The 14003-nt window shown below is 41.3% G+C and overlaps 1 protein-coding gene across 3 annotated transcripts in view; it reads left to right on the top strand.

Annotated features, from left to right (window-relative positions):
* Positions 1-188: 188 nt before the first annotated feature.
* The window catches only part of HSPA4 (heat shock protein family A (Hsp70) member 4), a 41394-nt gene continuing 27579 nt past the window's right edge, over positions 189-14003 (top strand). The window contains exons 1-5 of one of the 3 annotated variants that reach the window (XM_044780451.2): positions 401-716; positions 4647-4737; positions 4835-4942; positions 10431-10488; positions 12866-13006. Coding sequence is in view for 1 of the 3 variants with exons in the window: in XM_014856746.3 (XP_014712232.1) it covers positions 610-716; positions 10431-10488; positions 12866-13006 (306 nt within the window). In the remaining 2 variants the exon portion in view is untranslated. Of the gene's footprint in view, positions 717-4646; positions 4738-4834; positions 4943-10430; positions 10489-12865; positions 13007-14003 lie in introns of all 3 variants that reach the window. The other 2 variants (XM_044780452.2, XM_014856746.3) reach the window with 2 other exon arrangements.

Here is a 14003-nt window from a genome sequence, read left to right as displayed (position 1 = left end):
GGAAGTTTCTTTGCGATACAGGGAAACGGCGGAAGTAGGGCAACGGCGCTTCCTCAGTACTCTGCCTCAAGCTTGCTCTCCTACTTTCTTCTGCAAGGGGAGGCGCTCCCCTGCTCTTTGGCGCCGTGGGGAGCCGCTGCGGCGGGCTGTGTGCGCAGGCTCAAGCGGCCAGCTCCACCTCCCAACCGTCCTATAGCCTCCCTGTCGTTTCCCAGGTTCTCGTGCCTGGACGTGACGTACGCTTGTACGCAACCAGGGGCGGGGCCTCAAGAGGAAAGGAGTCTGATCCGGGGTCTCGCGAGAACATTCCTTTCCTTCGCAGTTCTCGCGCTGCGGCTTTACTCTCGTCGCAACGAGATCTTTCGAGATCTTCTCCGCCCCCGCTACCGGCTCCCTCTCTGCGGCCGCTGAGCCGGCGCCGGCCTGAGCAGCGCCCTTCGCTGCGGCCCCTTCCGAGGACCTGGGCGCTCGCGTGGACCCCCCGCACGTCCCGCACTAGCCCCGGTCTCCCGGCCCGCGTGACCCGCTCTCTGCGCACCAGCCCCGCCGGGGTCCGTGTCCTGTGTCGCCGGCCGGACCCGGGCTCGAGCCCGTGCTGTAGCCGGCGCCATGTCGGTGGTGGGCATAGACCTGGGCTTCCAGAGCTGCTACGTCGCTGTGGCCCGTGCCGGCGGCATCGAGACGATTGCTAACGAGTACAGCGACCGCTGCACGCCGTGAGTGGGGGCCAGGCCGTCCGCGTGCGCGGGGGGTGGGGAGGTGGTGCTTGCTCCGCTCTGCGACCCTCGCGGCTTGGGGAACGCGGGCCGGGGAGTTACCTCCGTTCCAAGCCGAGGGCCCGGTGGGTAGGGGACCCCCACTGGGTGCCAGGCCACTAGTGGCCGCGACCCGCCAGGTGGTTCTGCGCCAGACGCGAGGTCTTTCCCGGTGGCCTGCGGGCTGAGCGAAGGCTGTGAACAGGTACTTGGACCGGCGGAGGGCAGGGGTAGGAGCTAGAGGGAAGGCGGGCCTGGGATGGAGGATGGCCGAGATCCTGGTTTGGAGAGCAGAGACTAGGCTCGTGGCTTACTAACGTTTCTTGAGCCCAACACAGTGTTCGGAGCTTTGCATACAGCAGGCGCTTAATAAAAGTTAGTTGAGTTGAACGGGATCTGGCGTCTGCCGGCGGCAAGACGGTGGAGCGGTCAGATTCCCACGTGAGTGGGGGCGGGGCGGCGCCCGGAAGAGAGGAAGACGGAGCACCCGAGGCCTGGAGAATCTGGGTTGGCACGGGCAGATGTCAGAAAAAGATTGAATAAAATCAGTGCCTTGATACCTTTGCGTTTACTTTGGTTTTTTCACATCATTTCAGTATGTTGAACTGTGTGGGGTCATTGTCTACTATCATCCTCTGCACATCCAACCTCTAACAGCGTTCCACTTTCCCAGTAATACATTCTCACAAGGGTGTTGGCCGCAGTTGTTAATGAATGACTCAGGGGCTCACTGACTTTTAGAACCTATAGTAAGTTATGGGACCAATATAGACACAGTTCTAAAATTCATGACTCACCCTGATCTTTCCTTGGTTAGCGTAAAAGAATCTACTTTTTGAATACAAAGAGATATCTTTCAATTCATTGTCTTCCCCTTCGACAAAATCTTTTAAGAAGCTTCATATCGTTTACTATTTTCTCTGTGTGGCCCTTCAAGGGCCACTGTTCCAAGGCCAATTTTTCACCCTAGTTTTTCTCACGCTCCTTCAGCAGATTGCTAGCCATACCAGATTGCTCCGTCTACTAGACTGGTCTTTGCTACCCAGAAGGCTCAAAACATTTCCCTTCCACTTGTCAAGTTTCTGTCCCTTATTTTAGACTTAACCCAGGTGCTTCCTCGAAAACCCATCCCAGATCCACAAACCGTCGTTTGATGTCCTTTTCTCGATTTTGCTTATAGCTTTTAACAGCTTTATTGAGGTATAATCCACATACTGTGCAGTTAACCCCTTTGTTACTGGTGTAGTCACAAAATTGTGCAACTATTACCACAGTCAATTTTAAAACATTTTCATTACCCCAAAAAGAAACCGTCTACTTATTAGCAATCACACTCCATTCTCCCTCCTATTTTTATAGTTTTTAGCAGTGGGTATTATTTGTATTTCCAGAGAAAGTGTATTGTACGCTGAAGTTTTTTAAAGCATTAAAGTTTGCTTTTAAGTATTAATTTCCTGTTTGATATTGTTTTCCTCTCTGGATCCTCATTTCCTTTATCTGTAAAGATAGTTTTCCCTAAGGAATTGAAAAGGCTAGAACACTGAGTTAGGCATGTAACTCCGTAGTCTTTTCCTGCCTAGAATTGAACATCCTTTAGTTCCAAAGGGAAGAGAATCCCAAATATTGTAATGAATGGTGTTCCTGTTGGGTTTTTTGACTATTATGCTTGTGTTTTCGTTTAGGCAAACTGCAGCTACAACAGTTTACCATGACTTCCATTAGTTGGGACTGAAAGAGTTGTTTCAGGGAAAAAGAAAAAAGTTAATCTTCCCAGGTTACAATTAAGTTTACCTCAAAAAAAATTTTACCTTAAGGACTAAATGATGGGTGGCCAGATACACAATGTAATTGCGATAAGAAAATACTATTTAAGTTAAGTGATTATTATATGTTATTTCTCTATGTTTTTCTTTGTGTTTCCCCGGGAGTTTATAGGGATGCCATACGTTTAAGTAATTTTGAACTGTGATTTTGATTAGCTTAGATTTCTGTGTTGGAGTCTCTGGCTAAGTAGAACATGGGATCAAAAAGGTTGATTTTTGTAGTGGTTATGGAATGTATCTCAGAGGTACTCGGAGACTGTGTGATAAAGATTTGTTTTAGTGTGAGAGTGGAAATGAGATGCAGGTTCTAGAGGGTTGGCTACAATGAAAGTACCTCATTTCAATTGTGGCTATAATAGGATTTGGATTCAGTTTTTGAGCAGCCAGTTGAGTCTTACCCAGAAGAGACTCTTGCTTTTCCATCAGATGTAGGCTTCCTTCATTTTGGCAAATAGTGAGTGCCTCCTATATGCCAGCCATGGTGCTAAGCACTGGAGGTACTCTGATGAACAAATAAACACGATCCTGCCACCGTGGACGTGGCTAGTGGAAAAAGCTAGATGCCAAACAAATATATAATTACTAACTGTGCTAAAGGCCCAGATGGGGAAGTACAAAATAGGATGACAGGGGGACCTAATTTAAATTGTACTTAAATTGGATATAGGGCGGAGGTTGAAGGTGCTCTTAAAGAAGTGCCATTTAAGTTGAGACCCTGAGAATGAGTAGGAATTTACCATGGAGGTTGTGGTGGGTCTGAGGAAGAGCTGTTCCAGGCAGAAGTAGTAGAAAGTGAGGAAGACCTGAGACAAGAAGAGCTTGGCACACTTCATAGAGTGAGAGGATCATAGCTGCTCTTGAGCCACTTGAGAGAATGGTGTGAGATAAACCTGGAGAGGGGTTAGGGCAGACTAGATTATGGCCGGGCTTTGTAAATCATGGTAGGCGTTTTTATCTAGGTGTGGTGGGAGGTGATCCAACTTATATTTTAAAAATGTTATTTGCTTTTTTGTGGAGAATGGGTTTATTTGAGAAGGGCAAGAGAAGAAGCAGGGGATATTTAGGAGGCTGTTGCAATACTTAGTCCATCTGGGAGTTGATGTTGCTCTCCCCTAGTGTGGTAGCATGGGAGAGAAGTGTGGGTGGTTTTGAGATAAACTTTGGAGTTTTAAATTACGAGTGTCTGTGTTGATGTTTTTTGACGATAGCCTTTGGAATAAGATGGAAAGCTTACTTTTATGGTTAGTTGGGTTATTACAATAGGAGGGGGTACAACTTTAAAGCTTCTTTGGAATAAAAATGTTATTGGACTGCCAAATGTTACAGAAGTTAATTGGGTCATACTTTGCAAAATGAGCACTTTATAGTGTAGAAATGAGTTGCTTCTGAAAATAATTCTGTGTATGAATTGTTCATATTATTTTCATGGACTTAGTTCCTAATAAAACAATATATTAGGAATTCGTAGAGATGAAATTTTCTATTAATAACTGCCCTTGAGACATCAAAAGGTGAAGTATGCATAGTTTCTCATTAACTGGCAGATGAACGTTTGATTTATTTGTGCAAGAAAATTATTCCTCTCTGAAGTGTCTTTGCATGTTGGGTAGATGTAGTGGAGCAGCAAGATGGCTTGAAGCTTTTGGATTCAAAGAAAAGGAAAACTGATTTGTTAACTAAAGCTTCAGGCTGCTCAGACCACTCCCCCTCATATGTCTAGTTGCAGAGGTTATGAAAGTAGTTTCTTTGAATCATTTAAGAACTAAAATACAACCTTGTATACAAAATTGGTAGAAGTAATCTACAGGAACTTTATGTCATTAGGGTCTAAATTGACTTTCCTAAATTAAACCTTTTTCTTTGTGAACTGACTTAACGGAATACTTGTTTGCTGTAACAGTAAGGACACTAAAGGGCTAAAGTAAAATTAAGTTTCCTCTCCATCTGTTGGCTGTGTATGCTTGCATACTTTTTCTGAACTTCCACAAATATATGTAAGGTCTATGTGTGTTTCAACAAATAAGATCATACTATATTTTGTAACTGTTTTCTTTCGCTTATATTTTAGACATCTTTGAGAGTCAATAAATATGAATTTGCCTCCTTAAATATGTAATATTCCATGTTATGGCTGTAACACGTTTTCTTCAAACACTCAGGTTGTGCCTAATTTTTTTTGCTATTACAAATAATTCTTCAACAAGTAGTCTCTTATATTTATGTTTACATGTTAATACTTTTATTTTTGTTGGATAGATTTCCAGACGTGAAATTGCTTGGGCAAAGGATATATATGCTTAGAGTTTCAGAACGTATTGCCAGGATACTTTGCAAAAATTTAAGGGATTAATTTATACCAGGAACGTAAGTGATTTCTCTACCTTACTGGGGGTTGCAAGGATTATAATGAGTTAAAACTATATAAAGTGTTTAGAATAATGCCTGACACATAGTAAATACTGCCTAAGTATTTGCTAGTATTGCTATTATTATTTGCCTTTTTGTATTTTTTATTAATCCTCTTTATTAATGGATTTTATATTGGGACAGTAAAATGAAATCTATACAAGTTTGCCTTTAGGGTTATCAAATATGTAGCTTTTAATGTGCAAATCTTATTGACTCAAGAATTTGCTGTGTGTATCTCATAAGTATGAGTTGTTTGGTCTGTTTGATATCAACTTTTTGGGGTACTTGCTAGTTCAGGGCCAAGGCAGTAACCAGAGGATACTCTGATTAGTGTAATAACCATTTCCGCCTACATCTCTTGTTTGATAGTCTAAATACTACCGTGGGTTCTTCGAAAAACTCATTTTCTTATATTGTTTAAGAAAATGAATTAGAGAAACAGCTATCCTAATGTCCTGAGAAGAGTTCGTACACTTATAAACATGAGACTGTACCTTTCAAGGAGCTGTGCCGATTGCAACTGTTCATAATATTCTGTTAGAATGTGCTTAAATATTTGGTTAGTAGTATCTCTTACCCGGGAAAGGGAGGACAATTCTGTTCTCTGGCTTAAAAAGATTGTTATTTCTAGGACTTAAAGATTAGAACAGAGGAGTCTTGAACTTGATTTGAATTAACTTGCTGTAATGTCAACCTGTAATTTAGAATGGAGGAAAAGTAATGCAAGTCAAGCAGCAAGTGTCTGAGTACTTAAGTTTTAGCAGCCCTGACTTGGTATTGTGTGGAGTATAAAGGAAGTGTAAGATAAAGATTCCTGCTGTTTGGAGATGTAACCATTCTAGTTGGAAATATGAATGAATTAGAGCAACAGTAAATAGAATACGAGAGTACAATTATGGACAAGGTTATTAAGTACAGACAAAATATCGAGTTCAGAGGAGAGGTTACGTCAGTGGGGGATGGAGTGGTGAGGAAAGGCAGGAGTGGGGCTTGAGTAAATAAGATTAGATCGCATAAGGGAAAGGATTGGGACAGTCTGAGTGAAGGTATAGAAGGAGGAGTAACTCTAACGGGTTTGGTAGGCAGGACAGAAGTATGTATGTATGGGATTTGGACTTCCATAGTCCTGATTTTGAGTCCTGGACTCTAATGTTTACTAGTTATTTTTCTGGACACATTAACTTCAAACAGTTCTTCGTTTATAAAATTGTGTCGGTAATAGTTGTTTTCTCAAAGTATTTGGGAGAATCAAGTGTAGAATGCTCAGCACACTGCCTGGTGTATGAAGGCTCAGTAATGAAAGGTGTGGGAGCGGGACCTGCTTGGATGACAGAGGCTGCTTACCATAGATAGGGATTGGATGCAGGCTGTGTGCATATTTTGAAAGTTACTGGCGAGTGGGAAGTAGTAGATATGTTTCCTTCACATATCTCGTTCCATGTCAAAATCCTGAGGGAATAATTAAGCCACTGAAGATTTTTCAGAGCATACGTTGAGGAGAAACAAACTGAATTGGGGGTATTTAGTTTTATTAGGATTGCATAGGAATATTTATCTAAATGCTAATTGTGGCCGTGTATGGTGGGAGGGGGATGGTTGTGGAATTACAGATAGTCTTTATTTTCTTCTTCATACTTTTTTCTAATTTTGAACAATGAGCTTGCATTAGAAAGCATTGAACTAGGTTCTGCTGCTGACCCTAATCAACTTAATCTTTTTGGGCTTTCTTCACATTTAAATAGTAGATTTCTTTCTGTAAGTTTTTAGTTTTAAAACCCCTTCAATTTGTGCTTAGACATATTGACCCTCATTCCAACTGTCCATTTTAAATAGAGGTAGCTGATTTTAAAGATGGCTGGCTGGATTTTAGTGGATAGTTTGCGAAGGTGAAGCAGAACTTCATAGCAAACTAGTTGGTATATTTTTGTGTGAAACTCGGACCAGGGCTTCATTGAAACTATAATAGCAGCTAATGTTTTGTTTATGATGTGCCAGTCTCTGATATAAGCCCTTTAAAAGTGGCTTGACAAATTTAGTCTTTCTAGCAACCATATGAAGTATGTGCTGTGATTCTCCCCTGTTTAGAGCTGAGAAAACAGAATTTCGGAGTGGTTAAGTAACAGAGGTCACACAGCTAGAAAGGCAGAGAAGGGATTTGGACAGATCCATACTGTCTGATTCTAGAGCCCGACCACTGTTTACTGTACATGTGTTCGTATCACTCAAGTTGATGGCAAGGTGGAAAAGCTAAGGATTTCTTTCTTTTTTTTTTTAAAGACTTTATTTTATGTATTTATTTTTTAAAGATTTTATTTTTTTCCTTTTTCTCCCCAAAGCCCCCCAGTACATAGTTGTATATATTTTTTAGTTGTGGGTCCTTCTAGTTGTGGCATGCAGAACGCCGCCTCAGCATGGCCTGACGAGTAGTGCCATGTCCGCACTCAGGATTCAAACTGGTGAAACCCTGGGCCGCCGAAGCAGAGTGTGAGAACTTAACCACTCGGCCACGGGGCCGGCCTCCAGGATTTCTTTTTTTAGTGCAGTAGTTGGCTTATTGTTAAATAACTTTTTTAGACTGTAAGAATTACATAGTGATATTGTATTGATGATTTTCTACGATAAGTGGACTTTCCCAATACTTTGCAAGAGTTATGCCTTGTTTGAGATTTAATTGCTATATTATGTGGTAAAAAGTGACATTCCATTAGTGACAATTGATTGCTTTGTAAGAAGTTGGAAACTGTAGTGCATGTATGCATGGACCAAAAAAGGATGAATAATTTGAACTGAGATAGACTTTTATTTAGCTTTCCAAGGTGTATGAAACACTTCCTATTACTATTAAGAAGGCAGATGTAGATTGTAAAAGTAAGTAAAAATGTTTATTCACTTCAGGGAGAATATTAGCAAGAGCAGCTCTGTTGTACAGTCGAGGATTGTCTGTTGATGGCAGAGTTCTTTATCTGCATTGCCCAAAGTCCAGTAGGTTTTAAGCCAAGTCTAATAAGTTTTAAGAGGTAGAAATGATTGATTTTTACTTGAGGAGGATTGGAAAGGCCTTGCAGACAAAGTAGGTCATATTTCTGGAGAATGAGGTTTAGAAGGACCAGGGCATTTCAGGTGGCAAAAGTGGTATGAGCAAAGCAGGACGATTGAAAGACTATTTAACTTGTGTTGGGTGACTATGTGCATGAGGTGCAGCTGGGAAATGGGGGTGGGGTTGGGCTGGTGAAAAGCCCTAGGTTCCACATTCAGGAACCTGAGCTTTATTTGTTGGTAATTGGTTTTGTTTGGAAGGTAATTAGAAGGAAGACAGCTTCAGAGTTATGGAGGTAGAATAGGAAATTAACCCTTCAATGGACATACAGTAAAGTTGGGAACATTAATGTTTTTTATTCTTAGAGCTAGTGATTGTTTTAAGATGAAGTTTTGAAAAAAGGGCTACAGGAAGATGAATAATGTCACCTTTTAGTTATGTTGGGATTGAAGTATTGGTGAGATACACCTTAGAAAGTCAGATCTGGTGGCTTTAGAAAGATGTAGGTTTAACAGTCATTAGACTTAGTCTAGAAGGCCTTTTTGGAGTGGAGAGGGTGAATGGAGTGGGAAGATTGGCTTAGGCAGTTTCTTTTCCTTTTTGAGGAAGATTAGCCCTGAGCTAACATCTGCCAATCCTCCTCTTTTTGCTGAGGAAGACTGGCCCTGAGCTAACATCTGTGCCCATCTTCCTCTACTTTATACGTGGGACGCCTACCACAGCATGGCTTTTGCCAAGTGGTGCCATGTCTGCGCCTGGGATCCGAACCAGTGAACCCTGGGCCGCCAAGAAGTGGGATGTGGGAACTCAACCGCTGTGCCACCGGGCCGGCCCCTTGGGCAATTTTCTAAAGGGCAGTATGGGCTGTGATAGAGACATTTAAGTGGTGCTCAGGAATTTTTTTCGTTTTAGTGATCGGTGGTATATTTGCAGAAAGGCTGAGCTTGACGCCTGTGCTGCTTGAGAGGCTACTACTAGCACATTCCAGGCTCACAGAGCTTATGGCTCAGAGGAAATCGGATGAGATCTAGGCTATGCCATACTAATAGAGGGCACAGCTGCCTGCAGCTACCCTAGGAGATTGGCTCACAGGGGTTCTTAACCCATTGGTGGGAAAGGGCCTCTGAGGCCCGGCATTCTCCCAGTTTGTACAGGGCTCGTAAGTTTATTTAAGTAAAACAATTCTACTCGGTTAATAGGTCAGCTAATGTAGTCAGATTTGGATCAAGGCTTATGGCTTCAAAGCCCTTTTTCTGACTCACTCTACTAACCTGGAAGACCTAGGGATCCAGGGAGGATAGTAAGGGTCAGAGCTAGAGTGTAAACTATGGAGAAAGGATCTAGAGTCCTGACTCCTTTGCTTTCAGATTGCCTGACCCTGGATAAATTTACTTGCTGATACCTTTTGGGACTCAGTTTCCTCTCCTATAAAATGGGGATGAGTTTAGGGTGCTTATGTGGATTAAATGAGATAGTACTCATAAGCAATTTATGCAGTTATTAAAGTAGGAGGAAGAGAGGCTTTACTAACGAGGGGGAAATGGACTCTGGGAAGAGCTTTGTTTTGTAGGATTTTTGGGTGGTGTGGGTGAATCTGATGTTGGTTTAGCTTGAGAGAAAGCAGCTACTGGAAGGGGAGGTGACAAGTAAGTGAAAGTAAAGGGAACATGGGGCAAGGTTCCAGAGGGATTAATTAAAATGAAAAACAAGGGGAAGCATAGGAACTATATTAGGAAAAGCATTGACTCTAGTATAACTGACTTTTTAAATTTAAACACAGTGTTTTAAAGTAGTTATACCTTTAAGCAGGTTTCAGTTTTGCTTTCTAAAATAGGCAGTAAATAGATCAAACCAGCAGGCTGTGTATGAATTGGTGATTTGGAAGAATGTGTTCAGAAGTAAGAATGAAGTTCCTTTTCAGAAATTCTGAGTCCTTGGAAGCTAGTTGTAGAAAAATTACTTTTTACTTACATACAATAAGACGAGTTGTTCTCAGGGTTTTTAGAGTATTTTCTTGGTGAAGTTATGAGCTGTTTTTAAAAACAAAGAACAACGTTTAATTGATGTATTGATATGAAGGTACATTATTTTATATTGGGATTTTGAACACTGGACTTGAAGAATTAGAGAGTAGTGGAAACTGGCTGGTCCACCTCTCTGTAGTGTTGTAGATGGATAGTCTTCACATAGACTTGTGCTTCAGCATCTGAAGGACAGGACTCATTCTAAAAGAGTCAGGCCATTCCATGGACAGTTTTAGTCAATAAAAAGGTCAAAATCATAGACTTTCTATGTGTTGTTGATACATGTGGCTTTGTAGCTAAGACTCAGAAATCTTACCCATTATGGTTTTGGATATAATGTTGCAGTAAGTTTTGATGCTTAAATGTTTGTTTTATCTTCTAGGGCTTGCATTTCTTTTGGTCCTAAGAATCGTTCAATTGGAGCAGCAGCTAAAAGCCAGGTACAGTTTTGTTTTTTCCTAAAATGATTTATTTATTTAGTTTGTCTGTTCTTCCATTCAGCACCTATTTGAGTGCGCTTGGTGTACAACTGAGAGAGGTAGACCTGATCCCCTTTCTCCTTTGGTGGAGTGAGAAGCAAATAGCTTTTTAAAATAGCATGAACAGTATAATCTATTTAATGCAAACTACTAGGATGTATTTTGCCCAGATCTTGTTTAAGCAAGGCTTGCTTGTTTGTGGATATTTTATTTTATTTTTATTTAAATATTTTATTTTTCCTTTTTCTCCCCAAAGCCCCCCGGTACATAGTTGTATATTTTTAGTTGTGGGTCCTTCTAGTTGTGGCATGTGGGACGCTGCCTCAGCGTGGTTTGATGAGCGGTGCCATGTCTGTGCCCAGGATCCAAACCGGCGAAACCCTGGTCCGCTGAAGTGGAGCGCGCGAACCCAACCACTTGGCCACGGGGCCGGCCCCTGTGGATATTTTAAATGCTCCTTAGAGTCTGTCTTTATGAGTTTTCATCTTAGTCATATTTAGGGTCAGTATTGTCTTTAGATTTTGATCTAACAAGACTTTAGATCTTGTTAATCAAGGTTCTCGAGGAAGGAAAGTATACTTGTTAGGAGCACACTTGTCATTAGTTTACTTTGTAAACCAGGAACCTTACATATTTGCTGGTTTCTGAGTAGCCAGAGCAGCAAAACCCCAAGAATTCTGTTATCCTGAGTATTTGAGGGTGCTGTAAAATCAGGGAGTGCCATGTTTGACCTTTTTATGATTCAGTCTGGAGCAATAGATAGAATAAATAACTGTCTTTCTGTAACTGGCAGGGCCTAAAATTTATAACCCTAAGAAAATGGTGTTTGGCCAATTGATTTTTTAATTAAATTGAATGTTTTATAATCTCATTTTCAAAGATTCAAGATATTTTAGGAAGCAGTGGATGGCAAGTACAGAGCTATTTTGAAACATCTTTCCTTGTAAAATTCCAGTGAATTTTTCCTGTTTTTAAACTTACTTTCGTTATTGAGAATAGTTATTGTGCCCAAGTAGCCTGCCTAGTTTTAGGTTGACATAGTTATTGTAATATTGAGTTTCTGCTTGGCAGCTTACTGAAGCAGGACCTGATTTTGGAGGCCTCATATTGTTTTACAAAAGGACTTCTGTGTGCCTTTTTTTTGTTTGTTTTTTTGTTTTTGTTTTTGTTTTTTTTTTTGGAGGAAGATTAGCCCTCAGCTAACTACTGCCAGTCCTCCTCTTTTTGCTGAGGAAGCCTGGCTCTGAGCTAACATCCGTGCCCATCTTCCTCTAGTTTATACGTGGGACGCCTACCACAGCATGGCTGCCAAGCAGTGCCATGTCCGCACCCGGGATCCGAACCAGCGAAACCCGGGCCGCCGAGAAGCGGAACGTGCGAACTTAACCGCTGTGCCACCGGGCCGGCCCCCTTCTGTGTGCCTTTTGACGTAGCTGATGCACAGGAGCTCTGCGGTTTTTTCTTCAGGCTTGTTACACTTAGGCATTGGGAAAAGGAGCCTGTAAATGTTAAGCACAAATTGAATCTTGAGTTTTTTTAATGTGTTTGCTAGCATTCTTTTTCATAAATTGTAATAGTTTATTCTACAGAAATTAGAAATTATAGAGTACAAGGAATTTGGAAGTTACTCGTATTACTGTTATCCAAAAATCACTGTTAGTATCTTAATGTATAACCTTTTGTACTCTTTCTAAGCATGTACATGTCCCCCTAACCTGTAGAAAATGAGATCATACCATATGGATACTTGTCCTCCGGCCTCCTAAAATAATCACTATGCATATGCCATAGTTCATCTACCCATTCCCCTGTTATTGACCATCCAGGCTATTACCAGTCTTCTGCTATTATCAATAATACTCTGTTAATATCTTTTTGCATTTATCTTTGCATATTTAGTGTCATCTTTTTTCCTTTATGGTAAATTTCTTTCACTGGAATTTCTGAATTGATACATATTGCCGAATTGACTCCTGGAAAGTTTGAATCACAAACTATGGGTAATTTTTAAAAGTTAAAAATCATTTTATGTAAATGTTTATTAGAAGTCTAAGAACAGAAAATACTTTTATGATGTAATGACCTGTCTTCATGGAGAAGTAGGACCAGCTGGGCTCTGGTCCCAGCTCTGCCACTGTGTGACTGGTCCAAGTCCCTCACCCCTCACTTCACATGCTAGCAGGTGTCATTCATAAAGGATTAGTGCTGAAGAAAACTGACACTCAGAAGGAAACTTTGTGGAGTTAAAATGATGCTAATTTAATCTGAGGTTGCCCCCCCCCCGCCCATTTAATTGCTTAGTTTTTCCACTCTTTGACGCTGATATTCTTTCTCTTAGGTAATTTCCAATGCAAAGAACACAGTCCAAGGATTTAAAAGATTCCATGGCCGAGCATTCTCTGATCCGTTTGTGGAGGCAGAAAAGCCAAACCTTGCATATGATATCGTGCAATTGCCCACTGGATTAACAGGTATAAAGGTAAGGTTCTCAAGATACTGTAGTATTTATTTTATCAGGTCACTATATATCAGGACCATTCTGATTTCAAGTTGTAATGAAAATGGTTACAAATCCTTAGGAAAAGCTTTTGCTGGTAAAGAACATTTGGCATTTTTTGAATGATCTGGATTTTGATTGGGAGTTGTAGGTGGCACTGCTAACATGGATTGGACAAGTGGGTAGTGATGTTTGAAGTTAAGACTGTCGTTGCTGCTTGTCTTGTTTACTGATGCAGCAGTCTTTCTGGTATAATTTTAGTGAACGACTTCTGGAAGATCAGGCAAAGAAGTCAACATTTTAAAGTCACTAGCGGATATATGGTCATACCTTGACAGTAGGACTTAGGTTGGAAAGAGATATTCTTTCGGGGGGCAAAGGGAGTTTGGTCTTTGATATCTTTGGGACATCTGGAAGAGTCTCTTTGTGAAGCATGTAGTGGACTGATCATATGAAAGAAGTGAGATACTGGCGCTGGGCAGGGTGGACACATCTGCCTCTCTTGCACTCAGAGGTGGTAAGAGGAAACCAGAAAAGGGTGGTTGAGCTCTCTGGGCAACTGAGTATAGAGAGGGGAGATTTGGTGTTTGAGACACCCCAGTTGGAGAAATAACGATCATGGGAACAGACTCAAAGTTCAAGAGATGATGATAATTGTGAGAAAAAGATAGTCACTTGTGCCATTGTAGCTGAGAATTCACTTGAACTTAGAAGTGAAGAATTCGGATAACTGAAGAATGATCACTGGATTTACTTATGATATCTGTGGTAATTATCTCAGAACAGTTTGAATGGCCTAGTAATGGATATATCAAGAGTGCAGGGGAGGGACAAAGGTAAAAAAGGGAGGTGAGGAAATGAGGGATACTTATGATTAAGAAATAAGTGGGATGGGTAGATTTAGTCATAAGCATTGCAAGAGCCAAGTGACAAAGAGACTAAGGAACAAGGTTGGAGGAATTGACTCAGAATTTAGCAA

This window comes from Equus asinus, chromosome 9 (assembly GCF_041296235.1).
Source record: "Equus asinus isolate D_3611 breed Donkey chromosome 9, EquAss-T2T_v2, whole genome shotgun sequence".
NCBI lineage: Eukaryota > Metazoa > Chordata > Mammalia > Perissodactyla > Equidae > Equus > Equus asinus.
The sequence above is the reverse complement of the archived record's forward strand: the minus strand, read 5'-3'. Positions and strand labels throughout refer to the sequence as shown.